The 19201-nt window shown below is 37.5% G+C and overlaps 3 protein-coding genes across 4 annotated transcripts in view; all 3 read left to right on the top strand.

Moving 5' to 3' along the window:
• The first annotated feature begins 457 nt into the window (after nucleotides 1–457).
• Nucleotides 458–1781, top strand: LOC116712812 (piggyBac transposable element-derived protein 4-like). Its single transcript, XM_032552650.1, has one exon. It carries the CDS (start codon nucleotides 482–484, stop codon nucleotides 947–949), a length of 468 nt encoding a protein of 155 aa, XP_032408541.1. The 5' UTR covers nucleotides 458–481; the 3' UTR covers nucleotides 950–1781.
• Nucleotides 1782–3299: 1518 nt separating this feature from the next.
• tmem72 (transmembrane protein 72) lies at nucleotides 3300–11212 on the top strand. The gene is made up of 5 exons (XM_032553922.1): nucleotides 3300–3729; nucleotides 7368–7434; nucleotides 7927–7998; nucleotides 9602–9741; nucleotides 10555–11212. Exons 1-5 carry the CDS (start codon nucleotides 3654–3656, stop codon nucleotides 10977–10979), a joined length of 780 nt encoding a protein of 259 aa, XP_032409813.1. The 5' UTR covers nucleotides 3300–3653; the 3' UTR covers nucleotides 10980–11212.
• Nucleotides 11213–12524: 1312 nt separating this feature from the next.
• rassf4a (Ras association domain family member 4a) overlaps nucleotides 12525–19201 on the top strand; it is a 33000-nt gene continuing 26323 nt past the window's right edge. Inside the window, exons 1-2 of one of the 2 annotated variants that reach the window (XM_032553919.1) lie at nucleotides 12525–12644; nucleotides 12750–12840. The gene's annotated coding sequence lies outside the window, so the exon portion shown is untranslated. Of the gene's footprint in view, nucleotides 12645–12749; nucleotides 12841–13724; nucleotides 13842–19201 lie in introns of those variants that run through there. The other variant, XM_032553918.1, reaches the window with a different exon arrangement.

Here is a 19201-nt window from a genome sequence, read left to right as displayed (position 1 = left end):
AATGTGAAGCTACTGAAACTGAGAAATAATTTCAAGTAACAAAGGTCTAATCTTGGCTCAGTCTTTTGATGATGTGGCCTTCAAGTACCAAGATGGCTGGTGTCTTCCTTTAACCCTTTGATGTAAAACATGGGTCAAAAGTGACCCGGCTGAGTTTTTATCTTCTATATCTTTGCAATAAATTAATTTCATCATTCAGTATTCAAGGTATTCCTCAATTAACTTGTTTTTGATCATCATACATCCTTAATTAATTTTTTCCTTTCTTACTTTTTGAACAAAAACCCTTTTTGTATCACTACCCTTCTAATGCACAAAATGGGTCAAAAACGACCCGCATTCATTTAACAAGGTTACTTCATGTATGGTTCTTTTCCAGATATGCAGTAAATATCTTGTTTTTGTTTACCACAAATCATCATTTTTATTTTTTCTTTCTTAAGTTATAAACAAGCACAGTTTTTGTAATTCTACATGGACAATGGACAACTTTTTCACCAGTGTCCCTCTGGCTGAGAAGCTCCTCAAGAACAATCTGACCATCGTTGGGACTCTTCGCCAGAACAAACCTGACATACCATCTATCATGAAGCCATCCAAATCACGGGAGCTTCATAGCTCGGAATTTGGATTCCATGGCAACATGACCATGGTGAGCTATGTGCAGAAGAAAGGAAAGGCTGTTGTCCTACTGAGCACCATGCATGATGACAAAGCAGTGGATAGCAGCAGTCAGAAGAAGAAACCAGAAGTGATCCAGTACTACAATAAAACGAAAGGAGGAGTGGACACAATGGATCAAATGGTTAGCAACTACACATGTCTGCGGAGAACAAGGAGGTGGCCCATGGTTCTCTGGTACAATATGCTGGATGTTGCCACACTCAATGCCTACACCAACTTCAGTGCACAACACCCTGATTATATCGGTGGTGCGAGTAATGCATGACGACTATTTATCAAGGAGCTGGGCAAAGAGCTCGTCATGCCACATATGAAGAGGCGCATGGAGGGCACACCCAAACTCCAGAAGCATATTATTGAGGCAATGGGAAGGTGTGGGTTAAAAAAAGACACAGCCACCACTCAGCTACAAGAGGACATCAGACAGGAGGGCCAAAGGAAAAGGAAGAGGTGCGCGATCTGCCCATTTTCGAAAGACAGAAAAGCCAGCAGCTGGTGTTCCCAGTGCACTAGGCCAGTGTGCAAGGAGCACAAAAAATTTGTGATCATTTGTGAGGCATGCAAAAATTGAGATGGCAGTTTGTGTTCTACTAATGTATTCAGTTGTGTTTTATTTTGTTTGGTCACATTTCACCAGTTTACAGTTGTTCAACCACAGATAAAGTTCAGTTCAATAGCTGTTATCTGTTATCAGGATTTATGTGTATGTGTGATAAAATGACAAACGTGTTGCAAGTATTAAATAAATAATTGTTTGGCCCCATTCACTGCTAAAGTAATTACTTGAAACATTGTTTTTTATAGTATTAAGACATTTAATTTTAAATCACACTTGGATGACCCATGTATAGTAATATAAAAATTATTTTTGTTCATAAAGTAGGAAATAAAAAAATAAATTAATGATCTGTGGTAATTAAAAACAAGATATTTAAAGAATACTTGGAATATTCAATCATAAAATGAATTGATTTCGAAACACAGAGCAAAGAAAAACTCAGTCAGCATGAAATAACATGGAAAATGAATGCGGGTCATTTTTGACCCATGTTGTGCATTAGAAGGGGTGTACATATGTTGTGCATCAAAGGGTTAAAGCAGTGTGTCTTCACTTCTAGTCCTCAGGGATGACTGCCTGCATGGTGTCACCATTCTTCCATACACCTGACTTGAACAGGTGGGTTATTAACAGGCTTCTGTAGCACTTGATGGCAGGCAGAGGAGATCTTGCAATCATTTGAATAACATGTTCTGATTCAAATCACGTGTCTAAAATATGCAGGGCAGTAGTCTCTGAGGACCAGAATTGATAAACATTGCTTTTATAGATGCGGGTTCTGAATCAGGAGTGTAGATAAAAAGCGTTCATACTATAGCAATTTTACAACATTAAGTTCTGCTCTTTATACCCTTTGTACCCTTTATAACCATAATGAGTTAGACATTTGAAGACATAAACAGTCTATTAAACACATTTAAATGCATATAAGTAAAAATGCTTGTAGAACATTTTTTAAAACACACCACAGATTGCAAGATATTTCAACCAAGACCAGTTAAACATATGTGTAATGCAAAGGCTGCATATTTTGGTGTCATGATCCAGTCTGTGAATCACTTCGGACAATTTTGTTTTCTTTGGTGCAACTGACTGAGCAGCTTTTTAAGCAGATTGGCTAATGGCCAATCAGATTGTGTTGCTGACTATGTGCTTATTGCTTCACTGCAAAATGGCAGAAATGTCCACCACCAAGTATTACCTTAAAATCTAACTGCAATCGTTTAACATGGCAAATTTTACAGCAATAAATGGGACTGTGTTTTATCAAGACCATAAGGGGACAAGTGAAAATGAAGGAGTATATATTATTCAGTGTCACTTACAGGATTAGTTTCCTTTTTCATATTTCCTGTCTGCAGTTTTGGCCACACACCTTCTCAGTGGCAACCCACAAATAACCTGATTCCTAAGCTAGAAACAAGCGGAACTGGTACAATAACACAAAAGGGTCTTTGTTGAAGATTTAGAGAGATTTATTTAGCTTACTTTGGCCTGTTCCAGGAATCCGTGTGTGTTTGCATTTGTGAACTTTGTGACTTTGTTTTCTTGTTTCAGAAGACTTTTGCTGTGCCTGAACAAGCTCACACCTCCGCCAAGTTTCAGGCCTGCCAGTTATTTGTTCTGACTTTCATGCATGTGTGAATATGTCAGAGGCGGTCCGTTTGTTTCTGTGCTGCTTTGTCCCTCATCCATTAATCTACTCCTAATACACAGTTTCACTGGTGCGTTAAAGTGAATTTTGTTTATGATATCTCCAAAACTGTAGAAGCTGCTTTTATGTATGCTGACGCAAGTTGTAGTTTGCATGCCGTCAGAGCACACTCATGCTGAAACAGAGCTGCAATCAGTGAGCTTGTAGGCACTGATGGATGCCTTTAAGATGGGCAGATAACACTGCTTGGAAATGTTTTAAAATAACTCGAGAAAAAGGAGAATAAAGGAGTTCTGGTCATTTATTTCTTTTAGTTTTCAAAGCTTGACTGGAGTTATTGTTAATGCTGTATATGTGCATGTAGGGCAGTTTCATATTAGTTCTTCAGAGGTAATTTTTAACCAGCTTAAATGCAAAATGCGACTGGCTGATCAAATGACCCTGAGCTGAACAGTTTCACCTTGGTGCAAGAGCAGAAAGCCTTTGTAAAACTTGTGCTGCGTGCTTGTGTGAGAGTGATTAGCAGTTACTGGAGCAACAGGAGCAGTGAGCCACAAACTTTCTTTAGGTGAGCTTGTCCTCTCCGGGGGGCTTCGCATCACGACACTGATGGATTACACGACTTTCGCTGTTACTGTTCGCCAAACTATCAGTCAACTGTCCATGTAGAATGCATCTTTAGAGACGAGACTCTGAGAGCACAAATAGAGGCTGAATTTGAAAACAAAAAACAAAAAAAAACCCAGTGAAAATAATATGGGAAACTCCGGGAGCGTATGGTGGACTGTGGTGGAGTGCGCTTGCAGGATCCTTGGTGTTTCTACAGCAACAGGTAAGACTTGTGGGCCTTATTGAAAAGTGTTGCAAAAAAAGAAATGTCTAAAGAGGGATTCAGTTAAAATGTAAGGGATTTATTTACCAATTCACGGTAACCCTGTGAACTTTTGGGGATCAAGGCAGCAAAAAAAGGCTATTAAAAATTCAGAACATGCAGTACACCAGGGCTTTTTGTTTTAACTGCTGCTATGACTGAAAGGATATTCTAAATTGTAAAGTGCTTTACAAAACTATTTATACAAATAGATTTTCTTTCTACTTTTGAAATATCACAGTCATTATACTTAATGTCTTTTACTAGGATTTTATGTTTTGAACAAAATTAGTGCCTAATTATGAAGAGGAAGGAGAAAAACTGATTTCTTTAAAAACACTGAAAAAACTTCTAAAAACTGTGCGCATTTGTATGTAGGTCACCCATTTAGTAAACAAATGTGTCTAATTTAATCCCAATACAAATCCAGTTTTTCTGTGTAGATCTGAGAGGTTTGCTAGAGAACGTTAGCACTCAAACCACATCAATGAAGACTAAAGAGCACAGAAGACAAAATACAGTTATGAAGAAGTCTAATGCAAAGTTTGGTTATAAAACAATATTTTGAAAGAGCAATGTTTAAACCATAATCTAAAAAAGGAAACAGTATTACACAACTGTCCACATGCTGAAAAAATGGTTTTGCCACCTCAGTTAATAGGTCAGAAAAGGACAGCATTATTTGGAGAAGAAGCCAGGAATTTTGCAGTAAAGTATCTAAAAGGTCTAAGATGAAAGATGGCCATAAGTTATTCTGGTCAGATGAGATGTTTCTGTTTAAATGCAAAACACTATCTATGGAGGAAAGGCAAATCTGCATAACTCTTCTGAGCGCATCTCATGGTGATGGAAGCACAGCATGTTGTTATGATGCTTTTTTAAGCAATAAAAGGAAAGCAAGTGAGGGTAGATTATTGGAAGATGAAGTGCAGGGCAATCCTGACAGAAAACTTACCTAACTATCATTATCCAAGGTGCTAAGCTCCTCCCAATTAACTCCCTGCTCTGAGAGGTTAACACCTGACCAGATCTCCATCTAACAGGTGCTGAGATTCTTAAATCTGCTAAGTATTTACCTGTTCTGGATTTGTAGAAAATCTGAATTATCGTAGAAGACTTCTTCAACTTTCTAAAGTTTATAAATCACATTAAATTCTTTAATATGTTGACGTTTGTGGTTACAATGTAAGGACAATGTGAAAAGTTCCAGGTGTAAGCATATTTTTACAAGACATTGTATTACAATAACAGATCATATTTCAACAAAGGTCAACTGTATTCCTGACCCCAAAGGACACCACTCTGTTGATATATAGCACACATAAAAGCACACTTGATGGTAAGCTATCATTGTTCCTCCTCCTGTGGTTTCCTCAGACACCCGATTACCCACAACACAGTAAACCTACATGGAAGAAGCAGCTCTTAGGTTCCTCCTTGAAAAACATGGGACCCCTATTCTTAAATTCAGACAGCTGCAGACAATTAACATTAACTTGGAGACATGTGCCTCACATCATACCAGCTATAAGTCTCATATCCAGCTGGGTTATAGGGCTTAACTGAACAAGCTGTTTTACATTTACGCCCACAACAGGATTGTGTGCATTGTTTTTTTATTATGTGTAAAAACACATGTACTGTATGTATGCTTATGGTGCGTGTGTGCATGTGCCTCTGTCTGAGCAGCTGCCCTGTTCACGCGTCTCCACGTCTGAGTCACCCCTTTGGCCTCAGTGTGTGTTCGCTGCAGACATTAATGCAGGGAGCGCATGTATGTTAATGTCCAGCTGAGCTATATGCAGCGTTAATTCCCCTCTCACTCTCCAAACTACCAGAACATGTTTAAGTCACATTCCCACAGCTTCCCTCCAGCAACGATTGCATCTCTGGATTTTGGAGAACACCAGCCAAAGAAATTGCTTCCATGTGCTAAACAGCGATCGTTGTGTTGCCAAGCTTATCTCATAGGGAAAATACAGGTTATTATACAAAGAGGGTTTCACAGTCATTTCAAAGATGTTTTAGTCAGTAATCAAATTTGCAGGATATCCATTTAGAGTTGTGAGTGAAGTGGCCTGAAGAAAATTCACGAGTAACATTTTTACAGTATTATAAAAAAGCAGCTAAAAAAGGAAATGTCCTGATTTTTAAAGTCAAAAAAGTAACATGTATTATTTCCTCAGTATGCTAATATAATTCTTTCTTCTTTTTTTTTTATTAGTGTTAGATCTGGAACAAAATCTTAGTTGCCATTGGACATGGTCAATGTTCAGAAACAACCCCTTTGGCAAGTATCACAGCTTGTAAACGCTCCTTTAAACCAGGAAGGAATTTCCCACCTATTCTGTGGGCTTTTTTCTGCTTTTTAGAAGGTTTATGCTCCAACTTTATTTCAAGGCTATTTTTGTCTTTCTTACTGATATTTTCAATTGAAATAAGACATGCACTGCATAAATAGATAATTTAAGTAGACTCAGTTTTACTCTGGGTTTGATCAGTTAAGATTACAAGAGACCCCTTATATGCAAAATTTGTAATATTTTTTTTTTATAGTTTGCAAAGTCTGTAAACAATCTTACAGAAATTTGGGCATTTTCATGTTGTTTTTGAACAAGCTGGTGCTTGGTGTTACATATGTATTTTCTTCTTTTTCTACTTCAAAATTAATTATACTGAAGTTTTGATTGAGAAAACTTTCTAAAGATCTTACATGAGCAACTTATGATTTTTCACCTCTTTGGCAATTCAAGACCTATGTTCTTCATTTATCTTTTCTTCCAAAGTTCATTTTGAAATATGTGATACCAGATAGCATTGCTCTAGCTTATTTGCAAGAATGTAGAAATGGACGGTATTGTTAGCATTACTGAGGAGCCAACATTTCTTGATGTTTACAAATCAAGTTTTTATGAATCGATGTGATTACAAACCACTGAATTGTCCAAGACTTTTTTCTAGTCATGATTGTGTACCAGCTGGTTTGAATCTCAGACATCTGGATGTTGTTATGAGAGCACAAATCTAATTTAATGCACAGACTTTTGGCATGATGCAGCATTCCTTTTCTAGAAAATTGGGCAAACTGGCTTTGTGACACTGGACTTGTCATTGACTCATTGTGAAGTCATTTGTTGACACCAGTGCTTGAGTCTTTTTCCAAGCATGAGCAAGCTATTATCAAAGTTCTGTGACAATGAGAGAATAAATAGAAACAATTACAAAAAATACTGGTGCTTAATTTAATGGATGATTTTAAGTTGGCTCTGTTTGAGGGGGTTAGAATGAAAAAATAGGCTTTAAGGCAAAGTTTAGGTTAGTTTTTATGTTACTCTAATTATACACAAACTAAAAAGAAAAACATAAGAGCCTCAAGAAAGACTGCGAAAAATACAGAAAAGTAGTGTGGGGAAATATAGTGGGAAAAACAGAGAACAAAGTCTGCTTGTGAAAATATTAAACATATTTATCTTAGTTTGAGGTCTTTATCCTAGTCCAGCAGAACCTCCAGCAAATAATGATCTTACTCTGACATCTGGTGGAAGAAATCTGCTCATTACTCCAACACTAAGTAAGTCATTTATTCTTTTATTGTTCAGTGTTGTGCGCGGTGGGAGTAGAGACAGTCCAACAGGGAGAATTCAACAGCCTTGGCATCTACCTGATGTAAGTGCTTACATTTTTAAGCTACTTCATGCTGCATTATTTCTACAAAACTTAATTCTGTTCTACTTTTGTACCACTTCTTTGCAACATGTGGCATATCAAAGAATAAAAGTGGTTTGTGGGCTTTTTAAAAAGTTACTTTTGGTTATAATCTGTCTTATAATGATAACACTTGCAGGCTTGCAAAAGAGATGGGAAGGAGTCAAAAGGCTAAACAGAGGTGCAGAGTGCAGAAGGGGGAGTTGTCTTCCTCCTCCTCCTAATATTATTCTGTATCAAAGCCAAACGCCCACAAAACTGGAGGAAAATGTCTCTCCTGGGACAGAGACAGTTTATTTTGTTTTTACACAACACAAGCTGTCTCCACACAAAATATAATTTACAAGTGTCTGCAAAAATGCAAAACCAAGCTATTTATATGCAGTTTATAGCACATAAAAATTGTTGCATCACTGACATGCTGCTTGTTGACATGCTTCTCCCTTTCGGCAGAACATCCTCTGTCGGCATCATGATGTTTGAGTTGGCATACTTTCTGGATTCCCTACTGTCCATGTGTATTCCGTAAGTACACAACCATCCTAAAAATATTTGTTTGGAACTTTTGAATAAGGAACATACATAACGATGGAGTAATGTCCAGTTAAATTTGGGTTTTAGATAGGTGACAGTACTTAGTTAAGCTCAGTCTTGTAGCAAATTGGAAAACCTTTTGAATTCACTAACTTGTCATCTTGTATTTTTATTTTATTTTTTTTTTCACTTGGTTCCCTTCTGTTTTAAAGTGTTTTAGAAATGAATGTGTGAATGAATGAGTAATATTAGGAGTACCAGCTAATAACAGCATATCTCCCTCCATTTGGAGAACTGAAACACTAAAGGACCATGTTCCCTGCTTTATGCCATGTTTGGTTCTAATTTAGTGACATAAAAACCACCAGAAGAGCAAATATGTAGTTTGCACTGGTTAAATTGAATGTGTTTTACATGCAAAGCAGCCATTTTCAATTGAACTCTGGGTTACTTTGAGACCCAACTGCAGGGTGTTGGTTTGTTTATTTAAGCAACTTTGAACTTTGAAATTGTGAATTTTAAGGACAAATTGAATGCACCATAAACCACACAGCTGTGAGACAAATTCTATCATCAACAAAACTCTAAGATAAACCTTCTGGCACTTAAAGTGACCACAGTCTTACTATGTGTTTTAATATTGTTCACTTTTGATTGAGAGTTTTTATCATTTTTGTTAAAAAAAAAATAATTCTAATGTTTTGAGTTCACATCTAACAGTTATTTTTATGATCCATCCATCCATCCATCCATTTTCTGTTCACCCTTTGTCCCTAATGGGGTCGGGAGGGTTGCTGGTGCCCATCTCCAGCTACGTTCCAGGCGGGAGGCGGGGTACACCCTGGACAGGTCGCCAGTCTGTCGCAGGGCAACACAAAGACATACAGGACAAACAACCATTCACACACACACACACCCCTAGGGAGAATTTAGATAGACCAATTAACCTAACAGTCATGTTTTTATGATCTGTCTTACAAATGATCATTTATCTCCCCCCAACTGAGAATGTGAAAAAAGACCAGTTTCTCATTCTCAGTTTAACCAGAATCGTTGTTGCTGTGGATTTTGACCATTTGCTTGCAAGACAAGGCTGATCAGTGTTGGAATGCATTAGCATCTCCCATGCAGCTGCAAATTACTCATAGCTAACTGGATGTGGCCAATATGGGAACGTTAACAAGAGCAGAAACAACAGTGGAAATTTATACAAATGCCTGCTGATTAAACATAACATTTTGTCAAACTGCTTGTGTCATTTAAGGCTATATTCCTTTAGTTTGAGAAAATTTCCTACTAGGATCCGTCCCAAGAAGAAATAAGAATGTCACACTGATTCTCCAAGTAGGTGCTGTTTACTCTCACTGCATGTAAGATACTGTCTGCTAAACCGCTACACACAATCTCAGCTGAAAGCATCTGGAGCACATGTTCTGGTTTATTACCGAACTTGAATGTCCAGGAGAGGGCAGACTTGTCTTTCTTTACCTGTTCTAATTGTCTCAGATTTTTAAGAAAGAACGCTATATGTAAAACCCATTGTAGACTGTACTTTACAGCTGCTATTCTCATGATTTCCCCTTTTAATCTGCAGCTGTCCTCCAAACTGGCAAGTGTTTGTCTTGTGGGGGAAGATGGCTCGTGTTGGAGGCTTTCATAAATTCCTCTACTACTCCATCATGTCAGTGGTCTGCTTCTTGCACCCTGTGTTGGTTTGGCACGCAATCATCCCAGGTAAAAAATAGCATGAGCAACATTAACGGCTGTAAATACTTTTGCTCTAAAACCTGATGGCTTCGTATTTAGGTAAGTGTGGAATGCCTGAATCTGATGCAGTAAGAAAAAATTTGCACACTTTTAAAAGCGTCATTTATTCTCACCATGAAAATAAAAGAGCCTTGCAAATGTATTTACGCTCCTTGAACTTTTTCACAGTTTGTTACAACCACAAGCAATGGTATCTTCTCTTGATAGTTTAGATAACAGACAAATTAAGGTATAAATGTGAAATGAAATTTAAAAAAAAAACATGATTTTTGAGTATTTTTAATTCAAATCTCAATAAGGTGTTGCATTCATTTGCCTTTAGCCCAACTGCTGATCTTTTAGGAAATGTTAAATTCCAACAGATCTAAGTACAGGAATTGTTATCTATCATTCTTTGCAAATTGTACAAACTGAGTTAGGTTGAGCCATTGTGTCACATGAATACGGTTCTAACTAATTTCACCGTGGGTCTGGCTGAATGTTTAATTTTGTTGTCTTGCTGGAATTTGAAGCTCCTTCCCAGTCTCAGATGTCTTTCAGCTTCTAACAGGTTTTGTTGAGGATTGCTCTGTATTTTTTCTCCTTCTATCTAACCTTTTGAAAACTTGTCTTTTTGCATTATTATGGAATTCTGAGCTTTATGTTGTACAAAAATACATCAAGGTTTGTGGTTGTAATGTGACAAAATATGGAAAATGTTTAGGGGTGGGAATACTTTTGCAAGGCATCCAGTATTCTGTTGGCAACCCATAAATAAAGGCATGTAATTTTTGACTGCAGGATCAATGCTTTTGGTAACAGCATTTTTCAACTTCATACTAAGCAAGAAAGCAAAGACCAAGTCTCCCAAGAGTCCACCAGAGAGCAATGGTGACCAAAGCCGAACAACTGTCTGCGTAACAGAAAGATCTGGCTCCAACGGCACGTCCTCGTTCTTCCAAGCAGTGACGGGAAGAAAGGGAGGGGAAATGGCCCTCACAGACCCAGATCACTGCTTTGAGCCACAGGACAGAGGAGAGAGCGTCCAGGCCATGCTGGAGCAGGTGCAAACAGTAGCACCTGCGCACACAGAAAGGAGGAAGAGGGGGTGGAAAGAGATGATCTGGTTCAGAGAGAGGGAGGAGCCTGTGGAAAGAGAGATGGAGGAGCTGAATGAGTCTGAACCAGACACCACCTCAGACACTGCACCTATGATCACCGACTGAACAAGTGATACTCCTTTTTGCAAACTGCGAAGCACGCATAATGTATTCAGACTTGGTGCAAAAGTGGAAAATAGCCAAACGATCATGGTGTTGTTCATTCCTTTTGCTCTGATAATATGGCTAAGATACTGATTGTTGCCATTTGCAGTAAATGTACAAATTTGTTTATTTTTGCCCTTCAAAAATGTCCAAAATATCACTGCAAAAGCAATAATAAAAAAATAACAAAACCATTTGTTTCTGAACGAGCATGTGGTAGCTTTTAGTCTGATTGCCTGTTTTTGCTAAGCCAGCGTTGATTGAAGAGCAGATGTTAAGGTGGACGAATGCAGTTACTGAAGCATGCATTATTCATAAGCTCATAAATTAGATCAGCTGATTTCTTCATTCAGAGGAAAAAAGAAATATGCAGAAGTGTGTAAAAGAAAGAGCAGACGTGTGTGGACGCATGTGTTAGTCACATTCAAGCCTCCTCATTGTGTGTATGTCATGTGTGAGCGGTGACCATGGAGACGGAGCTCTGGGAGGGGAGCCCATGTTATTATGGTGATTAGAGAAATGTAAGATAGCCTGCACAACCACTATCACAGGCCTGTGTCTCACCGCAATATGGATTAATAGTAGCTCATGCTACTGTGGCTGCTATTGTGGTCTAGGGATCATAACATAGCTTCATAAATCATGAAATTAGCATATTTGTGTGGGCCTGGGTGATAAGAAAAAGATTTGTTTTCTTCTGGTTTTTATCAGGGTATGAAAGATGCACGATCCCCTTTTGTTCAGGTTGTAAATCAATAGTGCTATTTTGCCAAAGAATGCACCCCAAACCTCTTGGTCCTTTGTTCACTCAGCTGCAGGTGTGAAACATGTATGGCTGAAAACAGCAATCTCTCAGCAGAGGGAATCAATAAGAACAGAGCACCTCATTCATCATAACAAAAAAAAGCTCTTCACAGATATATCTGGTGTCAAACACGTGAAAACACACAGAAATATCCCAAAGCTTAAACAAGTGAAACAAATCACATCCCCTGCAGCTACTTCTCTCCGTTGCTTTGTTTGATTGCTTTGTGTCTTAACATGTGAATCGAGTCAGGCGAGATGAGATGGAAAAAGACAGAGAGTCTTTGTGTAGAGCATGCTGAATTCACTCGGTGGCCCACATCCTGAGTTGTGTTATTTCCCTCACAAAGATTTCTGGTAAATTAGCAGCAGAGTGACCCCATAATAATCAGGCTGCATATTTTCATAAGCACTCCACCATCTTTTCCCCTTTTTTTTTTTTTACAGAGAGCTGTTCTCTAAGAGGGAAGTTGGTCAGCTGTTGGAACAGCTCACTTCCTTTGTGCATGGTAAATCATAGCTCCCATTCAGACGCAGGGTTAGAGAGACTTCCTTCAGCTCTTGTTTCCACCCTGACATAGTTCCTGAGATGGCAGATCCAGACTCAAAAACAGGATGGGTGAAATAAATCTTCCCAGGCTGCAGGAGCGTCAGAGAATAATATGCACTAGCTCAAGCTGTGTGGGGGTTTTGTTTGTTTACTTATCAGTTCAATATGAGGATTTTTATAAATTATAAGAAAAACCTGTGCACTGGGACAAGTGGAAAGCATATACCCTTAGAATATTCTATCTATAGAGTGTCATTGAGAAGTTAATTTATGTAAGTAATTCAATTTGAAAACTGAAACTCATATAGTACATTCATTACCTAAGGAGGAATGCACTTAATGGTGTTAATTCTATTGTTTTGTTGTCGTTTTTTCAGTTTTTTGACTAGTCTATTCATCAGCAGCTTGTGAGGAAGCAGGGCAGAGAGAGAAGAAGAGAACATGCAGCTGGGACAGCCTGTTGAGATTGTAAGTTCTGCATATGGTCCACATGTTCCTCCACTGAGCCACCTGGTGCCCCTTATTTCTATTTATTTTAATGATCTTGGCGCACTGCAAAGCTCTTAAAATTATCATTGATTGTGGAAACTTCATACTGAGTCTTTAGCCACTTGGATTCTGAGCATCCTTCCTCAGGACCTTCAGACTCTGGAATCTTTATTTTTATTTTTTTATATATAAAAATAAAAATAATAACTTTCTCATAAAAAAAAGGATTTTGGACCTCTAAGCATAAGTTCTGTCATTTTTACTTCATAGACTATTGAAACACTTATGGTATTTTTCTCTGATTTATTGTCAGGAAATGTGACATACTATACATCTGTATGTGATGGTTCTTGATGTTCTGAGCAATCCACGTCACATGAAACTCCAAAAAAACTCTGTTTTTCTTCCACTTAACTTTCCCATAATATGCTCTGATACATCACGTTGTATAGAGACCGTTTCTTTAGCGACTTATCTTGAGGAGGGTGTCACTGGCTAGACACCTTTTAAGTGAACAGTCTTCTCCTTCATTGTATGAACAAAACATTTCTACATCAAACCTTTTTGATCATATGTATTTTTTCTAATTTGTATTTATTTTAAATTGTATTTTAATTTTTTTAGAAGTCTAAACTCTGTTCATCCAAGTTGTGTTTAATGAATCTATATAATATTTCACTTTTTGAAATTAATAACCAAATTAAGTTCTCAGTGATTATGTATTTTACTGAGACAACGATCAGATACTGAAGCTTTATCGCTGCATGGTTTTTTAGAGAGTACCGTAAATACGGTCCCGCCCACACTGAACGGCGATTGGCTGAGGAGAGGCGACGCCTGCTTCTATTGGCTTTGTCCCTTGTTCGTTTTGTGTCCCTTGTCAGAATACCGCTTGAGCAAAAAGGCATAACACTAGAAAAGATAAGGAGAATACATCGCTGGTAGTCTCACGGAAGAGGACGGGGTCGCACTCTGTTATGGTAGGAGACAATATCATTAATTTTACTACAGGAAGAGCTTGTACAGCAAGATGAAGAGGCGGGGAAGTTTACTGTGGTTATAAAAAAATAATATCACTTCGGAAGTTGGATTGCGGTAAATTTCCACTTTTTGTGCTAAAATTATTAATACAGAAGGGAGTGGCTTTAATGTAACTTTAGTGAGCTCCTGCTCGCTTTGCTCTCATGTCAATTGTGCAGCGATAGCCGCAAGACTAGAAATGACCACATCAATTAATCTGAAGGTGCATCTCCTCACCCACATTTGTTCTGATGTGGGTTTTTATGCTCAAATCGTTATTTTTGCGCAATCTTTGGATGCCATCTGGAGCTTTTTGTTTTGACGTTTCTTGTCTTTGGGCGCCGCTGTCCTCTATAGGTGCGATAATTAGATGCGGATTTCGGGATGATCAAACCAATCACAGGCTGCAATGAGGGTTCTTTGTCCACCGGGAGAGCACACACACTGGGACAGAGACGGCTCAAAGAGAAGAGCTGAGCATCACTTTAATACAGAAAGAACAATATATTGCATTGGCCACAGTACTAATTCACACTGTTACGTTTCAGTCTTAAGCTTTGATGCATTTCATCGAGAATGAATTTGATGGAGTAACACAACAGATAACTGTGATGTGTTAAAACATACTTTTTTAGAAAACCAAATTAGAAGTTACTATGTATTTGTATCCATCCCCCTTTTCTCTGATACCCCAAAATTTAACCCATACTCCTAAACACTTAGGCTGAAAGTAGAGCATCTGAGCAACTTTGAAGCTGTAACCTACCACAAAATCTCAATTTTGTGGACTTTAACTGGACCATCCTGACACATGCGCAAGATTTGATCAAAGTCCATAAAACAGTGATATAAGTACCACAAGTTGACTGTAGTGCCCATAGGAAATACTGACATCAACCATTAACTTTAATTTTTAACAAGTTGGAAAACTGATGAGTTGTTCAAGTAAAATGTATTTTTGAGTCAAATTGAAACTAAGAAAAAGAGAAGTACAGATGAGAACATTTAGAGAACTTACACTAAATGAACAGTAAATAACTAAGTACAATGGGATGTGGCTGCTTATTTAGTTAACAGTTAAAAGAGCATCTATCTATGATATCACAGATGAAAATCAAACAATGGATAATATTCACATTGAGAAAATATAGAGAAAAAATAAACAGAAAGTACTTCAGGCTGTAATAAAACCACAGAATGTAAAACCTTTCAACTACAAAATACACCAAAAATGGTGCAAAGGACTATAAGAAATAGATTTGCAAGATTTTGTTAGAAATACACATAATTAATAAATAAACTTAATAAAAAATTTTGACATATGCACAATACTTATTTAGACTTTGGGTTAAAATGAATTTTATCAAACATGTTCTCTGGCAACTTCATGAAGTTCATTAAGTTTGTCCCTATCATTCAGAACCAAGACATGGATGAAAAGGATAAAACCTACTCAATAAAATATCTGTAATAATGTAAAACTAGTCTTGTAATTATGAAAGGGGAAAAGTCTCTATAGGAAAGACAAACTGTGATGCCATTTTCTGTGTGCTGCTTCACAATTCACATCAAATTGTATTCCTGAATCAATGATTGTCCCAAAACACTCATTAGATTGGACACATTATACAGTTTGACAATTAATTTCAAACAGTCAAATTCCAGCATCAGGTGTACTGGACTTTTTCTTTAAATCCACAATCACTTCTGAAGTTGAACCCAAACCAAACCCAACATGAGCATCTGATGTTCTCAATTCCCTAGTGCAATATGCTAGCTGTTGTCCTCACAGACAAGCTAACTATAATTTGCAATAGGCCATAAAAACTGTGTATCCTCTCATTACATTTTATATTTTTAAACACTGCAGGTACCTGTGGAAATTGTACATTACAGTGTGTGTGAAAGATTTGATGACATATCTATCAGAAATGTTTATTAGTGCAACGATCAATATGCTTTTAACATGGGGCAGCCATATGTTGTACCTGTGCTTTTTTCTTCTGCACTGTCTCTGGAAAATAACACAACTAAGAAACCTCAGTTATTTACTGAGGTATTTTTATTATGAAAAGTTTAAGAACCACTGATATGTGTTTAGGTTTGTTATACTCTTGCGAGGTAAACCTCCTCTCAAAAGTTTCCCTTGCCCTGTATTTATTTCCTTCCCTCTTCCTATCAGTGGTGCTTGTTTCTATAGGTTAAGGGTGATGTGCAGTGTTAGTTTGTCCTCTAATGTTCTGTAGCAATACTGTAAGACCTCCACAAAGCAGCTTTACACTGAGAGATGGATGAAACATTTGGAGTTTGCCTACTAATATTCAAGGGCAGTTAGTTTATCTAAGATTAAAATACACATTTTAATAATTTTGGACACCATTTAATAGTTTGTTGACTCCTGCAGGAGTGCCAGAAAAAAAGGCAACCATATTGCAATAAAAACTACCTAATAAAGGCAAAAATATGCATAGTTTTTCTTATGTTAAAGCACTGCCTTGTGTGGCCTACCTTAAAAACCTATAGATAAACATTAGACTTGAAGCAAAATGTTTAGCTGCAAGTCGTATGAATACTTTTGTAAAGCACTATACATCAAGCTTAGTCCATCTTCTGTGCAGACACGTGTGAAGGTTAAATTATTTATCATAATGGTGACAGACTAGAATCCTTTAAGTTATGGAAAATTGATGCACCTCTTAGTGTGTATAAATATGTATTAGAAACAGTCTGGACATCCTTTTATGGATATCCTCTCTCAGTTCTCTGGCTGGTTGACAGTGGAAAGGAACAGAGGTCATCAGATGTGCTGATGTGGCCTCTGTTTGGGATTTTTACATAAAATGGTCATGGTGTATTTTGTTTTAGTATAAAGTAAAACACCAGTGTGAAAGGAAAGAATGTCTCATTTTTTCATACTCTCTATGTTTTAGATGAGTTACCATCAGATGTTTTACACATCACTTCTCAAACCCAGACAGTATTATCTGTTTCCTGATTTTTGTGGCAGCTGCTACTGCTAATGTAAGCAATTTTTTCTACTGTTTTTTTTTTGTTTTTGTTTTTTTCTTCCCCTTAACCAATCTGTACTCTGGCTCATACATTTGCCTCTAGAATAAACTCTGTCATTTATTTTGAAGGAGTTTTTAATGGCCCACAATGGAACATGTGAAAATATTCAATATTAGCACTTTTATTAAAAAATAACTTGACACCATTAAATTAACAGTACTTCCTCTTACTTTTACTGTATTCCGATACCACACAGAAATTAAATGAATCCCTGTTAGGAAAGGTCTGTGAAGTTATTAGTCACAGAGGGTTAAGCAAGTCATATTCTTCCATTCAACTGGCTTTGCCTTTGAAATCTTGAGATCAGATTATATGAAGCGCTGCCTAGTGGATCCATCCATCCATCCATTTTCTTACACTCTTGTCCCTAGTGGTGCTGGTGCCTATCTCACGTTCTGGGCGAAAGGCAGGGTTCACCCTGGACAGGTCTCCAGTCTGTCGCAGGCCTAGTGGATCATCTGTGACAAAAGGGTGCACTTCTTGCTGTAAACACTAGGTGACACCATTGGATCATCAGCATCACAGTGTTAAATCTATCAGAAGTTTTTAACTCCTTAACTACACATGCTTATATGTGAGTCAGTGGTTTGAGATTTCTTATCCTGTCAATATTTAATAATGTTTCTTTCTGCTATGTGCAAATCCTTGTCAGCAGAGTTAATATTAACTGGTGGTCTATAAAAGATTTACCATTAACCATGAGTTACACTCATGTATTAGGACACATCAGTGAAACTTTCAGAAAATGTCTTACTGTTACATAACATACTAATAGCAATGTCTACAGCTACATTTCTAAACTTTTTAATGTTTCATTAAGAGCAGTTGATAATTTTCATAATCTGAAAATGAAAAGATCATTTCACCAACCTTGGCCAGGTGCCTCTCCTAGACCAAAGAATGATTAAAAAGTTCACTCACTCTCTCACAGTGAGGTTCACGAAGGTCTTTAGGCAGCAGGTACAGTTTTTCTAATGACAGCAACAAGTAATGCGCTCAACTGTAGTTTCCTCTATGCACATTTGCTGCAATTAGAAACAATGAAGAAAGTGTGTGTTGAAACTTGTTTAAACTTTGTTACTCAATACTAAAACAAGTTAGTAAAAGACTTGAAGAACATTTCCTGATCATATGCAGACAATGCTGAACTCTTTTAGTGCTATTGCAACAACCATTTTTGGAAGAAGAATGGTTACACGCGTCACTTCATCAAAACACTAAGCCAAAGTGAAGTGGGAACATCGTTGTGTGAACTGTCATATTATGCAGCATACTGACTGATTTATGAAGAAATGTATTAGGACACTCTTGATTGCGCTGTACAATCTTAGGAAAACATGTTAAAGACAGGGGTATTATGTATTTTCTAGGCACATCATATATTATAGCACAATCAAGTAACTATGTCACCTTTAGTTGTTATAAAAATGTTGTATATATCAAAGACAACTTAAAAGTAATTTGGCTCCTCAATTAAACACCTTGAAATTGGGTCTCTGTCTCTTTAAGAAGCTCCTACTCTTTCTGACACTCCGCCTTCATCAATGCCCCTCCATTAAGCCTTGTACAACCATCCTTAGGTGCATCGGACTAGTTCTAGGAGCTAGGAGTAGTTCGTATGATGAGCTCAGCAGACACGTTGTTCCACCAGATGTTTGCTCATTTCTGCTGCTGCTAGTCTGGAGGAGTTGTGAAGGTGAGATGTGCTCTCCGAGGGGACTGTCAACTGGAGACTGCAGCTCCAGTGAGGAACTTTTAGGAAATATGCGTCACTTTGTGAGAGCAAACATCTTGGCACCTCCGAATGATACTTGAATGGAAGATTCAAGTATCATTCAACACTTCTTTTTTTATTAGAGAATAACATTATAAGATGATAGAGCTCAAAATGGCAAGTTTATGTAATACCCCCATTTCAACAATAAAATTGGACAGGCATAGAGAGCCTGACTTCATGGTATTTGTATAATTAGTTTCCATTTATTACTCTCCAGGCAGTTCTTTACAAAATGAAAATTGCGTACAGTGATGATACAATAACAATAAACTTTGATACATTGTGCATTACAGTATGCACCTATATGTGCAAATAAGACCATAATCTTTTGTTTGGGTGCTGTTCCTTATTGTTGCTGCCCTGCAGCAGAGGGTATTCTACTAACCGTTCTTGCGTGTGGGAGCAAGTTTCTCAGTTTGAAATGTATCTTTGTCAATATATTTGAAAAGCTAATTGGTTGCATGTTCTCTCCTG

Source organism: Xiphophorus hellerii, chromosome 22 (genome assembly GCF_003331165.1).
Source record: "Xiphophorus hellerii strain 12219 chromosome 22, Xiphophorus_hellerii-4.1, whole genome shotgun sequence".
NCBI classification, from domain to species: Eukaryota; Metazoa; Chordata; class Actinopteri; order Cyprinodontiformes; family Poeciliidae; genus Xiphophorus; species Xiphophorus hellerii.
This window is presented reverse-complemented; position numbering and strand designations above follow the sequence as displayed.

Bases quoted from the DNA above. Each gene is read 5' to 3' on its own strand.
- LOC116712812 (XM_032552650.1), top strand. From the start codon at position 482: ATGGACAACTTTTTCACCAGTGTCCCTCTGGCTGAGAAGCTCCTCAAG.
- tmem72 (XM_032553922.1), top strand. From the start codon at position 3,654: ATGGGAAACTCCGGGAGCGTATGGTGGACTGTGGTGGAGTGCGCTTGC. The intron at 7,999-9,601 runs GTAAGTACACAA...TTTAATCTGCAG, and splicing joins CTACTGTCCATGTGTATTCC to CTGTCCTCCAAACTGGCAAG. The intron at 9,742-10,554 runs GTAAAAAATAGC...TTTTGACTGCAG, and splicing joins TTGGCACGCAATCATCCCAG to GATCAATGCTTTTGGTAACA.